We start from the raw sequence: 15013 nt of genomic DNA on the forward strand, positions 1-15013 counted from the left end.
ACTCACCCTGGAACATGGGGGATGACAGATATGGCAACCCATGCATGGTGACCGTACATGCACAGTGAGATAATCACAAAGACGGCAAAGTGCAATCCCTGTTCTAAAAATTGATTTGGAGACAGTCAGATGGGAGGAACTAATTTCCGAAGAAAACTGGGACAACGAGGAAAGGAGTGACACGGAACTCGAATTGAACAGAGATAGATTAAGCAAGGACGCAGGAAAAAGGAAAAATGAGGACCCAAAAAAAATCCAGAGTGATCGCTCGTCCAGAAGTCGGACTGTCGGTGCCACGAACTGCAGCCTCTCTGGAAATTAAGCTCGCCAAAAAGAGACCATGGACAAAACGCTCCAAGAAAAGCCTGGACGGGCTATACGATGTGTTAGCACCCGGTTCTTCGGTGGTGAAGACAGATAAATTTACATCAGTGATAAAAGGAGCCTGGGAAAAGAGATGTGATCATTCGTAATTCAGATTTGGCTAAATTTGGCACAAAGGCCGAATTCCAAACTGAATTACAATTGTATGCGAATCGACGACCGAAAACACTAACGGGAAAGATTACTGAAGATCTTAAAAGACATCATGCAAAAGAGTCCAGAAAAAAAATTAGACGGAGGCAAACGAATGAAACACCGGGAAATAGCAGACGATATCAGTGCGGTCTCCTCGATACATTCAAATGCAACTCGAGTTCTTCGAGAACGAATGCCCACAAAACCAAAACGACCAGTTATAACAGCGCCACCAAAGCCACCAGCAGAAGTAACCTCTGAACCTGTACCTCTGAACCAATGTACGCTTTTTAGTAAAAAAATCTACGCCCAACGTGCAGATTTGCAAGCTGAAAGTTTTCAGTTTCCAGCCAGCTAAAAGCCTATATGTTTTTTTTGGATGTAAAAAGTAAATTTAGACCGTTAAGTGTGTTTTCTCAATTAAACATTGTGCAGTCAAAATTGATAGACACATAAGATTGAAAATCCAAACGCTGTAAATGTCCCCATTGTAGATAAATGAAAGACTATATTCTTCTAGCCAAATCTTCCATCAATCAGACAAAATTTACCTCGGAAAAGGTATAGCCGAACTTGTTGTAACAATTTGCAAAACTGAAGATATGTTCATACACCTAAAAAACAATAAAAGTCTTTTGGAAAAATAATTCTGAAAAGTTTAATTTTAAAATTGCTCAACGACGTGCTGGGAATTTTTGCAGGCTACTTGTTGACTTGAAAATGTCCCCATTTGGTATTAAAATATTCTTTTATTTGGGGTCAGCATTTCAACAAGGAGACGCCCATCCCCAATTTCGACTGAATTGTCCACCAGACGAAGAGATTAGAAGAACTGTACATATATAGATGCTTCAGTAAAAAAATTTGTTAAGAAACGCAAATTACTAAGTGAAATAACTTAATGCAATAACGCTTTACAGAACTAATGCTTCCCGCCATAAGTAAGACTACGAGATAATACAAAGGACAAGTAACACAAAAACGAAAAATTTTTACGCCAAAAACTCAGTACCTAATTTAAAATGCCAATCAAACAAAGTAGAAAAATAAAAGATGAAAGATGAAAATAAAAAAAACTAACTCACTGGAGTATAAAACCGTTGTGACCCGTCCGTAAGGGACCTAGATAAACAGTTGACGAAAAGATGAAAACAGATGAAGACTCTATGGATTTTTTTAAACCAATTGATTCAATAAATTAAAAAAAAATTAATTTTTTAATTTAAAAAAAGCTGAATATTTTTACAAGCCCATATGAAACCAATGGTTGTTAACACTGGTGAGACTAAACAAAGGCTCAGACACTTGACTACAATTAACTACAGAGAGTGAAAATGGTACAAATTTTTAAACCATATCAGAAAATACAAATCTTTGAAGCCATTAAAGTCATCACCTATTATCTGAATATTACATACTATTATTCCAAAAATTAGTTGTCTGATTTCAGTTCAATTATAAATTAACGACTTTGCATGTGCACTTAGGTCTTATTTGAAAATCATTGGGACTTCTAATTATCGCGACTTTTTTGAAAGGACAACACGATTAAGCGCAAAAAATTATTACTCACAAAATTATTATGAAAACGAATATTGTCCATGATGCAAAATGTCACTTGTACATTTAAACCAAATAAAGACTAAACGTTTAAATCTTAAGAAAATGAATAGGCCCTCTCATTGTTGAGACTATTTTCCCAGTCGACAAAAGAGTAGAAAAAACAGGAAAAAGTTTTTTAAGAACCTAAAAATTTGGAAATGATCAAATAAAAATAATCAAAACCATTAGTTCTCGACTGCCTACATTGAAAAAACTCACTAATATCTAAAAAGAAGCTGTTGATATCTGTTATTATCCAGAAAATTTTGTACGATTGCAGAAAGAACACCAATGACATGCAAAAATTCAGAAATGCAACAATACAATTACCAGAAACATGCAATAGAAGTGTAAGAGTTTTTAAAATTTTATTATTTAATCAATCGGGTTAAAATTTTTGATACGTTGAAAGATTTTTTTTATAACCAACGAAATCTCAACAATAATTTTCACGAAAATTAACAAATAACAACGCAAAAATCAAAGCCAATAAATTAATAGCTTTTGTTGTAAAATATTAGGACGTTAATTTATACCATGGTTTAATCAGAATCAATCTCAGGACTACAAAGCGACAATAAAACGGCGAAAACTGCGAATCCAATTGAAAACTGCAAAAAAACTGTCGAATTCATTAGAGCCAGAAGCTAGTCTCCTATAACCTCCTTTTTTGTTAAATCTATACACTCTTCATTACCGAAGAGGCTTCACTATTGTGATAGAAGGAGAGTAAATTGAACAAAAAACACAATTTTTAAACAAAAATTCAAAAATCAACAGAAAAGAACGATTTAAACTTGTAACATGTTTGTCATAAATAAGAATAAAAGCTAGAAGGTAAGACTGCTAATCAGACTAAGTATTGATTCAACTGAAGCAAATGGGTTTTGTCAATAGTGTGACCGACCTAAAAAATCAGCAAAAAAAATGAGTTTAGAAAGCTGGTACCGTTCAATTCCTTTTTCAAAAGTTTTTGAAAGTTTTAACTCCAATTAGGTATGCATTAAAAGTATTACATAGAACAATTTTTCCTAAATATGAAGCAAATTGCAATTTTCTTTTACCGGACTAAAGCATGGGACTTTAAATTTCAAGTATGCGTTGAAAGTACAAACTGTTTTCAAAATTTATGGAATTACATTGTCAAAGCCATAAAAACATGAACGTTGATTCCCTGCAGACAAAAAAAAATCATTGGACTTCATTTAATCAAAAAAACGTTCAGTCATTCAAAAACCTTGACATGAAAAAACACTTTTCCCGGGTTGACATGCGAAAAACCAAAAAATTGTAAAAAGTTTTAAGAACAACAGTTTTTCAGAACAATCTAATTTTTTTTAGATTGCAAACCTCCAGATCAGACCAAACTAGCCTTTATAATGTTGTTAGTCTCTTATGGTTTCAAAGTAAATCCATATTCTATCTTAAAAGAACGACTTTGAATTACCTTTTTGATACAAAAAATCTGAAACTGAGCAAAGAGGACTCTAAAGGTGAACAATATCACGCCCAAATATAAAATGTTCGCAAAAACTTTAAATATCTTAAACTCCTCAAATGAAAGGAAATAAAAAAATCTTTTTAATATCAGATTTTACGCCTTAAGAGCTTTCCATTGATTGCACTCACACTTCTTCACCACGATTATATCGATCGGCCAATTTTGACTAAACAAAGAACATGAAAAAACCCATTTTATTATATAGTTCCTCCCTCCGCTAAATATAGTCGGACCAATTACAAAGATTGAAGACTATTTTTCATAAAATAGCAACTGCATAAATCTAAATCGGTTGCTTTTCAAAAATTTAACTCCAAAAATGTCTCGATACTTAATATAAGCTGAGACGGCTCAATATGAGAACATAAGAAACTAGATTTTTATAGGCTAAATAAATTTAGTGCCTGTAATGACTTACCTCCGCAAAATTTCTATTTTTGTTGTGAAGGCTATATACAACGAAGATTTTTCCTATACTTGAATGTCGCTGATATGTTGTGACTTAAGCACTGTTTTATGAAGTGTTGCGGGATAATTTTTTCTCTTAGATGAAGTGATTTACGTGCGGAGATTTTTATTTCATTAAGTTTAGAACATTTTTTTTTCACTGTGTTCTGGGAAAAGCGAGTTAAACTAGCAAGATCCTTTTCAGTTACTGATTTTAACATTTTTGCAGCCAAGACATGAGTGTATATTTACTCAAATCCGCAGCTACTGTTTCAAAAAATTGGGCCCCTTCTGTTCAAGTTAATCGACAAAACTTTATTTTACTTCCGCCCCGCTACTATCTTTTGTGGAAATAGGTGCTAGTGGTGTCAAAAATTATATTGCAAGTCCTGTTAATCAACCCGAAGCAATCAAAAACCGAAAACGAGGTTTTCTCTCTCTTTTCTGAAACAAAACACACATACAAACACAGACACGCACAATTAGATATTTATATATATATATATATATATATATATATATATATAGAAGTAAAAGCTTTATATATATATATATATATATATATATATATATATATATAGATACATAAGTGTGCGTGTGTATGTGTGCTCCACATAAAATTGCTTTATCCGTCGGAATGTAGTTATAATATATATGTTGTGAACAATAGAAGACATGCCTTATATAATACTTAAACATGCACCTTTCGATTTCGGTATTTCTATCATTTATTGACTCGCTATGCTCCACCCGTAGCATTAAGAGACAGTTTGTTTGTTTAATTCTTTAGTCTGTCTAGACTGGACAATGCCATCGATAAAAATTGGTAACACGTGAAGTAAAAGCTTTATTCTGATTTTTGTGACACCAATATAAATAAAATCGAACAATTGGAATGCTTAACATTATATATAGTGACGTTTAAAATACAGAAGTACAGAAATTTGACACTAGCTTACAATTTTCTAAAATACGTTTTCAACTTAAGCGTGCCCTGCATATTTTGTTTACATAACTGATAAAAAAGTCTGTTACCTAAGAGGTATTATGGTTATTATGATAATCCTGCCTTTAGAGTTTTGGAGCTGGTAAATATTCAAATAATTGTAAAGTCCTGTAAATCAAGTGTTAAACTTAGCCCCAATTTCGTTAAAATAATTTATGCGACCAGAAAATTGGTCCTGGGTGTCATTTCAGTTACAACACATTAATGTGCGTTTGAGAAACTGGCCAAAAAATTCTCGAAGAAAATTTTGGTCATTAGTTACTACTCCAGGACACTAGTTTTTGTAAAAGTTTTGTATTTTTGTTTCCAAAAAGTACTTTGAGATCACGCAGATACATTGCTACTATTCTGCATTAAAAAGTTTAATCTTCAACTAGGTATAGTTTTTGCAGTTGGAGAGAAAACAAAAAAAACCGTGGAATTAACTTGCAATTTTTAAGAAGAACAGAAAAAATCACAGGGAAAAATCAGCTCTGGGTGAATTTTCTGCTGAAATTCAAGAATATGCACGCTGTTTTTCTCTTGTTTCAAGAGTAGGTCAAGCTGAATTAGATAGTTAGTTGTTTGTAGGAAAGCTGAAATTTTTCCTGTGATGAGCTTAGCCAGCCGAACAAAATACTGCAAAAATGAGATTTTATTATTATTAGGTACTCTGAAACAACTATCTGATTATGTCAGTTTTTTGGAACCGCGTAAAAACACTAAACGAAACTTACTTTTTAACAGTTATTTTCAGCAAAAGTTGACAACTGCAATCAAGTTTTTACCCAAATTTGAGATTTCCTGTTTATTAGCAAAAACTTTTCTCTTGGTTCATATAACATAAAAAAGGTGCTCGTTAATGTGCGTTCACACATGATGTTCCGATCCCAGCTCATCGACACCTTTTTCTTAATTGTCAACCAAATGAAAAGATAATAAAAAATAGATTTTTGAGTTTAAAAAATAGTTACACAACCTAACTTCTAATTGAATTACGTCATTCCATGCCTCATTACTACGCTTACGATATCTGCCATTTAAAAAATTATGTGAAAAAAACAGACAACAAAATAAGCAAAAACAAAAATTTCACGCGCAAAAATTCAATATCGAAAATCAAAAACAACGACGTCAAAAGGCAATCAGATAAAACCTTAACAGCACCAATTTACTTTTTCTAACTATACAGCAGATGGAATTTTTACTTAATGAGACTCGGCAACAAGTCGACAAAAAGAAGAAGCGAAATTCAAAAATCAATCAATTTTATAAAACCAAATAAATTCAAAAGTCTGAGAAACGATTAGCTTTTAACGAAATAATTCAATGTAAATTTACTGAAATGTCATTATGAAACCAATAGGATCAGTCTTTGGTTAGACTAGGCCACAGAAACTGACTGAAAAGGCAGAGAAACTCAAACAATTACCAACAATATGCGAAAACACAAATTTTTGAAGCCATTAATACCATTAGCTATTATCTGAATAGTAAGTATTTTTTTCAATTGATATTTTTACAAATTGAGCTAAATTTTTACTGAAAGATTATATAAGATCACTTGGGTCACAATTGAAAATAATTATGACCTGTTATTACGCGAATGTGCTAAAAGAAGAGAAAAAAACACCAATATAGACCACTCACAAAACTTTTATGAAAACACGCAAATTGTCCAACAATCGAGACAGCAGTTGCGACATAATAACAAAAGACATTTTTTTGAATAACCGGGACTAGGATTGGGACCTCTCAATGATGAGAATAAGTACAACAAAATGACGAATAAACAACTAATGCTGAAAATTTTGAAAAATCATTGAAAATGTATAATATCATAAACTTCAAGACTAATCAATGTTAACTGACAGCTTCGAGTAACATCATTCAATAGAACCTCAATTACGAGCTTACGAGATCGGTCAACATTTTACGGCAATCTAAAGAGTAAAAAACAGGCAAAAACAGCATTTCAAAAAAAATTAAGCGAAAAAATTGTCAAAACTATTAAAAAAAGATTTTCCAGAAAAATTATTTCTAATTTCAATTAATTTTTTAACAGCAAGGAGATTCGTTTTTCAGCAATTTGACTTCAGTAAAAGATCAATTTTGAAAGAACACTTTAAAACCACGAAACGTTTGAAAAAACCTGTGGTACCAAGACCATGAAACCCAAAAGCTTTCAACGGACACCAGGCATTACAAAAAGTCATTAACTATGAAAACAACAACAAACACAGGCAAAATCTAAAAATTCAGTAGAAAAGTGCGAGAAGAAATTGTCTCCACTTAAACCAAAAGAAGCCAGTTAAACCATAAATTTTTCTTTAAAGATTTATCTATGATCCATTGAACGTCTTATCTAATCCAATGGCAGCTATCGAAGTTAGCATGATGTGACAAGATTTCAGGAGGAACAGATAATATGAAAATATCCAAAAATTGTAAAAATTTTTATTGATTTGTTGTGGCAGTGAAGTCATATAATCAATAGAAGTTAGAAGATAAAACCGCTAACCAGACTATTTTGGTTGCTGTAGAAAGTAGGGGGTCCTGTCATTACTGAGACTGACCTACAGTTCACGAAAATAAATTTATGATCGGTTAATGTTATAAAAATTTTTTCTGTAAATTGTTTTTATTAAAGTCTTAGCAGCCGTTAGCTGTTCACTCAAAGCACTCGATTGATTCACTTAATGCTCAATACGAAACGTATTGCACTTTCAGTCCGCGATTCTATGCCATATGTTTCCAAAAATTGAGTATAACCTCAGGAATAAAATCAAATTTTCATTTAAAATTACGAAAACTCAAAGTCAAAGCCAGAAAAACATGAGCGATTCCTTGAAACGAACTTTTTGTTCATTGGGTTTCATTTGACTGTAAATGAGGTTTGTCAATAACGGAACTTCGATATGTCTAAACTTCGAAAAGTGACTTGTCTCTAGGTGACTTACAAAAAGGATAAAATATGAAAATCTTTTTAAAAAACATTTCTCAATTAGAATTCAAACTTTTGATTGTAAACTTCCTTATGAGACCAGATCTAGTCTTTTTATTGCCTTTCGTCTTTTGGGAACACAAAATTCATTCATTTTTCGGCGTGAAATGTAATTTTGAATTAATATTTTTGTAGAAAAATCTTAATTACACTAAAAGTGAACAAAGTCATGCCAAATATCAAGTGTTCACACAAAACTTCAATCTTCGACAACTCCTCAAAAAGCAAAATTCAAAAAAATCTTTTTTATTTCGAATTCTACGCTGGACCAGCTTTTTAATGATAACACTCGCATTTCTCTACTATGAATATATCAATCGGCCAATTGTCTGAACAAAAAAAACTCATTGGAGTATATAGTTCCCCCCACAATTGCGGTCGGAACAAAAAACGCACGATATATAAACAAAAATCACCACTGGGTAATCTTTTTTCTGAATTCCAAAAAATCATTTCAAATGGAAGAAGAAGTTTTAGTTGGAAGCCAGTGATTTTGAGTGATTAGTCCGCATTTTACTCAAGAAATGTCTCACAATCTTATGGTGCAAGGTCTTATCTTCTCCATGCACCAGATTAATGATCGTGATTTGAGTTGGGACCAAACAAATTGATAGCTTACAATAGAGATGAAGGTCAATAGTAATGAAGATCAATCCTAATACTCAAATTACAGCGCTCATCAATTCATTTTTCGCGGTATCCGCCAGCTGCGACAAGACAATAAGAGTGGTTTAATTTTGAACCAATTGCATAACGGTACTACAATGAACTTGCTTGGTATGTACTATTGTATGTAGCTCTTCTAAAATGGGAATCAGTTGGATTTATTAAGTTCTCAATTATTTGAAACGCAATTATTTATCCTGCAACACATCAACATGCTGAGGGGGACGCAACAGTGAATAATCTCGACGGGATGATAATCAGGTTTAATAAAACCTTAATTCGCAATAAGAGGAATATGAGATTGAAAAATACAAATGAATGGTATTTTGCTACGAAATAATACCCCGAATCTCAACTACCAGCATCTGGTTTTAGCCTGCCCGTGTTGCTGGCTACAGCTCTAACCTACAACAGAAGCAGATAATTTGATAACTAAATGTACCACTTAAGTACACAAAGTTTAAGAATCTTAGCAAATAATGCAATATCAATAATTAACCAATCATTTTAATCGAAATAGCATATTTAGCTGACCAGTTCCTCAACAATTTCAAAAACTTTGAAGCTCTGTGATCTTCTTTTAGTGCTCGTTTTAATCCTCCATGAAGTTCATATGGATTGTAATTTTACTGAGAGAGACTGTTAGTTCAAGTGGTGGACCATATAGTCCAGATCCTGGTGTTGAGAAGAAATTACATGATAAGATATCCCCATGGCTTCCGAAATATGGAGGCCCTTATGGTGGTTACACACAAGTTTATGTCGATCCCGAAATTCATCAAGTTCTGGATGTTAACGAGCGAGAAGGATACTGGACTGCAAGCATCTCAATACCAATTATGTACCAAGTCCCGAACATAACATGGGATCCAGCGCAATTTGGATACCGTCAAGTGATCCAAGTGGACAAAGACTCTGTTTGGACGCCCGTTGTGAGTAAGTGACATTTAAAAGTGCAGTAGCATAAAATTGCAACGCAATAGGTCGCAAGTTTAAAGTTCAAATTCGGAACATAGGCACATATCGGAATTGTCGTACAGAAATCGTTTTCTGTAGTCGAATTTATTTTGCTAGGCGATTTGCCAATTTAAGTTGATATGAATTTTGAGTGCTTTCGCGGTGCGTTTCCACTACTCAATTTGAATTGAACTTGTTGTCTATTAAATTGCTTAGCAAAATTAATATTTAGATTAGATATTTTGAATTGAGCGACTCGCGGCGCGAAATTCGAAACAAAGAGACTCAACTGAAAATTGAATATAGATTATCGAGAATGACATAAGGAAACTTACAAAAATTTGATCAGCAATTTGATCATATAATATCACAACTTTAAATAGAAATTTGTGGCAAAATAAAATAAAAAGACAGCATGATCAGACATTCAACCACAACGCTTAAGTAAAAAAAATTAAAGTATGAACAAGAAGATTTGATCTTCGAAATTTAGAATGAACAGATTAAGAATGAACTAAATAAAATTGAACTAAATTAAGGTTAAATGAAATTAAAGGGGTTTAGCAATGCAGTTTACTTCATCAATTGTACACCTATATCACATTTCCCCCTCACCAAAAATAAACAACGAAGTAAGATTATGATAAAATTAATAAAGTATGTACTGGTTACAACAAATAAAGGAATAAATTTTGTGAAGAGTTTTATGCTTAATCAGTTTCATAAGCACATTCGGCCTCGCGAACTGTCATTGGGTTTTCAGATCCATAATAGTTCGGAGAAACGTAATACGGTGTTGGGTACGTCTGTATTGGTGAACAGGGGCCTACTGAAAAGTTCGTTTCTTCGGCATCTTGATTTCGGGCGACCGTGTTCTTGATTGTCAATAGATTTATTTTGAATCTGCTGTTGTTTTAACATCTGCCGTCTTTTTTGTCTTGCGGGTGCTGAATTTGATGATAAATTGGGTGGGCAAGTTTGAGTTGACGCCCTTGATTCGTCCGATTCTGTTATTGATGGTGACGAACGTTTCTGTTTATGCGTACGTTGTAGAGCTACTGTAGTTTTTGTAGCTGCTTTCCGTTTTGGTTGTGTCGGCGGCTCTGTGATTACAATCGACGTTTGTGGAAGGGCCATTAGCGACGGAAAATCAGTGACCGTTTCTAAAAGTGGCTGTGGCGGTGCGGGAACGATATTCTTTTTAGGTTTGTTGGCATGCGCACTCGTAGTGCTCTCGAAACATTCGAATGAACTGATGAAATACCACTCATGTCGTTGGCAATTCTTTTATGCTTGATTTCCTTGTTTCCTTCTAAATTTGTTCTCGCATCCTTCGCATGCTGATTGATGAGGTCCTCAGTTATTTTACCCGTAGGTGCTTTGGGTCTTTGTTCGGCGTAGCAATTTAGGTCCATCTGCTTTTCTGCTTTTGTCCCAAATATGGCTAAGTCCGAATTTCTTATGGTGACTTTCCTTCTGCCTGGATCTTTTATGATTGATGTATGTTCGTTGGATTTTATCACAGATGATCCCGGTGCTAAGACCTCGTTTAATCCGTCCAAACTCTATTTGGATCGTTTAGACTTCGGCTTCTTTTTTGCTAGCTTTAATGTCAGGGAAGCATCTGTTCTGGGTTCAGGTCGGCCAACAACTGGATGAGATATCACTCTTGATTTTTTGTATCGTCCTCATTGCTTTGTCTGACTGCCTCCTTACTAAGTTGATCTCAGTTTTTTTCGAATTCAGTATCGCTTCGTGCCTCATTGTCCCACTGTTCATCAGATATGAGCTCATCCCAGCGTACTGTCTCCATGTGGAATTTTTTTTTTCAAAATTGGTCTATATGTTAAAGTACTAGGATCAGGGTCAGTTGAGATATTACTCAAAGGTGTGTTAGCTTTTGGCGACACATACAAAGTTGATAGATAATTGAGTTTAGTAACGCTTTTAAATTAAACCGAATTCGAGCTGCCGTTTTAATACAAGCTAATTGATTCTTGATTGTTTTTATTAGCCTCTCAATTAGCCCAATTGCTCTGTGATCGTGTATTGGAGCTTCTATTAAATGAATATTATTTTGATTGCAAAATGTTTTAATTTGCTGACCAATTTGGCACTGTGCTTGATCTAATCTAATTGTACGGGGAATTCGATGTAAAGAAACATAGTCTGGAAAAAATTGGAATATGTTTTGAGCATTTGCCCTGTCAAATACCTCGGCTGTTGGAAATTTAGAGAAACGATCTATAAATGCGAGAAAGTAGACTTCTTGGTTCATTTCATTATAAATTGGTCCGTTAAAATCAATTTGAATTTCTTCATTTAGTAGTTTACACAATTTTAGTTGTGCTAGAAGGAACGATAGACTTTAATTTGTACCGATTTTGACGCAGGGGTTACATTTAGCCATTTTGGTTATGATGTCCCAATGCATGTACGGCCACCATGAGTGCACCGCCATGCCTGTCTACCCCAAACTCCCAAGATGTGTGGCATGAATTGTTTTCAGCAAGGCGTCCTTTATAAATTTGGGAATGTCCATCCGGTCATTGATGCATACACAGCCATTTTTCACGTGGGGATCCTTCCAAAAGCTGTTTATATAGGGACTGATCTGACGGCAACGGTCCTCGTTATCTGTCAACCCGCAATCTCGTACTTCCTTGAGAAATGCATCCTTAGAAGTCAAACTAACCATGAGCGTGCGCAAGAAAATATTCGGGAGGGCAAAATTAAAGGCGTCTGCATATAGATCATCCGTTGATGGTGATGTCACTGTTGTTGTTTCGGTACCTGTTGTCAAAGGTGTGGCTGGTAATGGTGGGGTTGTAGATGTACCTGCTTCATTGGCGAAACAAATTTTAGACGGCGCAGATTGCTTAATTTGTAATAGGGTTTCCTCTTCAGACTGAGACATCATTCGAAAGTTTGGAAAACTATCCGCTACTCGTTGAAAAACTTTAGATAGTCGATACGACTGATTGGCAGGGCGATTCAAGGCTAAAAGCGACTGAGGAAGAATGTTTGTGTTCTCGCTTTTATCAGTGGAAGGAGAGTTTTTTGGTGCTAATTTGCTGATTGTTTTGCCATTATTCGTATTTTCAGAATATTCTCAATTTCGCGATGCAAAATCGCTGCATATTTTTTTAATGGAATGTGAATTATTGGAGACCGGTTTTATAAGTGGATTCTGTGCCGCAAAATCAGTATACTGTTACGCATTCCAAAAAAAGCGTTTTGCACTGCATTTACTAGCGTCTAATTTGGCAGCTATGAATTGCTCATCATAAGTAGAAATATTAACAGCTTTTTGCTGGGGTTCGCGCGAAATATAATCTACTAACCCCATTTTTGAACCAGGAAGTTGTTCTATTGAAAAATCAAAGGTAAAAGTTGATCAACCCAACGTGTAAGTCAACTATTGTAAGATTTATTAGCTCTGTTTTATCTCAATATGGACAGTAATGCTCCGTGATCCGTTATAACAGTAAAGGGTTTACCGCATGGGTAGTATTTGAAATGTTCTATAGACCAAACGATACCCAATAGTTCAAGCTCGTTAATAACATATCGATCTTCAACGGGACTCAAAAAACGTGATGCAAAAGCTACAGTATGCCAACCGTTCGGAGTTCGTTGCTCTATTGCACAGCCCAAACTTTTTCGAGATGCGTCGCTTTTTATCCGCGTTTCAAGATTTGGATTGAAATGTTTACTTTCCGTGGCCTCTGCAATTTTTGTTTTAATCAATATAAAGTGTTTTTCATCATCTGTCCAGAACAATTTAGTGTTCTTTTTAGTAAAGGTCTGAGGGGATGACACATTTGAGATAAATTTTGTATGAATTTACTTAAATGAAGCTCAGATCCCATAAAATATTGCAACTTTTTGAGATTTGAAGGTGAAGACAATTTCTGATTTGCATCAGTTTTATTTGATAGTGGTGTAATGCCTGATTGTGTAATACGATGACCGAGCTTTTCAATCTGATCTTTATCGAAATGGCATTTTGCTAGATAAACGCAAAGATTTTTCTGATCAAGTTTTATTAACCATTTTCGTACAAGATCGAGATGATGGTCCATTCTTCCTCTACTCACTATTAAAAGGTCGTCTGGAAAACCGAACATATTGGTTAGACCGGCAACTGTAAACTCGATAGCTTTTTGAAATTCGGCCGGCTTATCCGTTAATCCAGAGAAACCTGCTTTAAAGCGGTAAGTGCCAGTCATATTGCCACTGACAATATTGAACTTACAATGACTAGCGATATCGTTATGAAGATTTAGCTTGCCATAAGTGCACTGCAAATCAAATGTTGTAAAATAGGCAGTTTCTTGCGGCGCATTTGACAGTGTCTGTGAAATAGTTTGTATTAGCGAATCGATGTTTGGCATTTGATCTTTATTTTTATGGATGCTTTATTCAATATCTTCGAATCTAAAGCTATTTTGATAGATTGGTCCTTTTTGACTGCAATAACAATTTGGGAAATGAAAAATTTGTCGGAACAATTCGATAATTTTTAAATATGTCCTTCGTTTAACAATTTTTTCAGTTCGATTTTTACTTTCGTTTGAAGGTGAATTGATAGCTCTCTCCCTTTTTGATGCGTAACACGATAATTTCTATAAAATTTGAATTGACAGTATGATTTGTTGAATTACCGATTCTCGAAATTAATTCCAGAAGTTCTTTAGCTAGAGATTGTTTTATTGCACAAGGTGTTTCAACTGCATTTATTTCGGTTTTTGGGCAGGGCTTTTGTGAAATAGTTATTCAAAATTGATCGAAAAAATCAAGTCCAAGAATAGATCGAAAACCGTCTGCAACTACAGTTACTTTTGCTTTATAAATTTTTCAATCATTACAGCTACCTGGTGTTTCAGGGTTCCAAGTGTTTCGAGCATATCGTTAGAGAAAGACTTAAGTTCTAAAGATTATTTCACAGACCATTGTGCTTGCATACAGTTAAACATTATCTGCTTGGCAAGTGACATGCTTATAGGGGGCACCTACTACCAGAATCAACAAGCAAATGATAGTCCGGGTTACCAATCGTTATTGTTGCATTTTGTTAAGGAATTGGGGTTGTATTAAGATTTTCCACCATCTCAACATAGCTGTCGTCAGATGAGTCGTATTTAGAATTATGCTGCTTTTTGTAGTTTATGAAGCTTATATTTTGACTTTCCAGTTGGTCTGTAGTTTCAGAATTTTCTACATTATTAATACGAGTATCTTGACGAGAGTTTTTTGTGTTATTGAGTTTTTTCCAGCATACCTTTGCAAAATGATTGAACAGGCCGCAGTGGTTAAATCTCTTACCCAG

The 15013-nt window shown here is 34.4% G+C and overlaps 1 protein-coding gene across 4 annotated transcripts in view; it reads left to right on the forward strand.

Moving 5' to 3' along the window:
- The first annotated feature begins 5142 nt into the window (after positions 1-5142).
- Positions 5143-15013, forward strand: part of LOC142339789 (proton-gated ion channel subunit pbo-5-like) — a 49129-nt gene continuing 39258 nt past the window's right edge. For 2 of the 4 annotated variants that reach the window (XM_075390052.1, XM_075390055.1), the window contains exons 1-2: positions 5143-5281; positions 9290-9660. In XM_075390052.1, coding sequence (XP_075246167.1) covers positions 9327-9660 — 334 coding nt within the window. In that variant the 5' untranslated portion in view covers positions 5143-5281; positions 9290-9326. Of the gene's footprint in view, positions 5282-9261; positions 9661-15013 lie in introns of all 4 variants that reach the window. The other 2 variants (XM_075390054.1, XM_075390053.1) reach the window with 2 other exon arrangements.

This window comes from Convolutriloba macropyga, chromosome 5, assembly GCF_964194025.1.
Source record: "Convolutriloba macropyga chromosome 5, txConMacr16.3, whole genome shotgun sequence".
Taxonomy (NCBI): Eukaryota; Metazoa; Xenacoelomorpha; order Acoela; family Convolutidae; genus Convolutriloba; species Convolutriloba macropyga.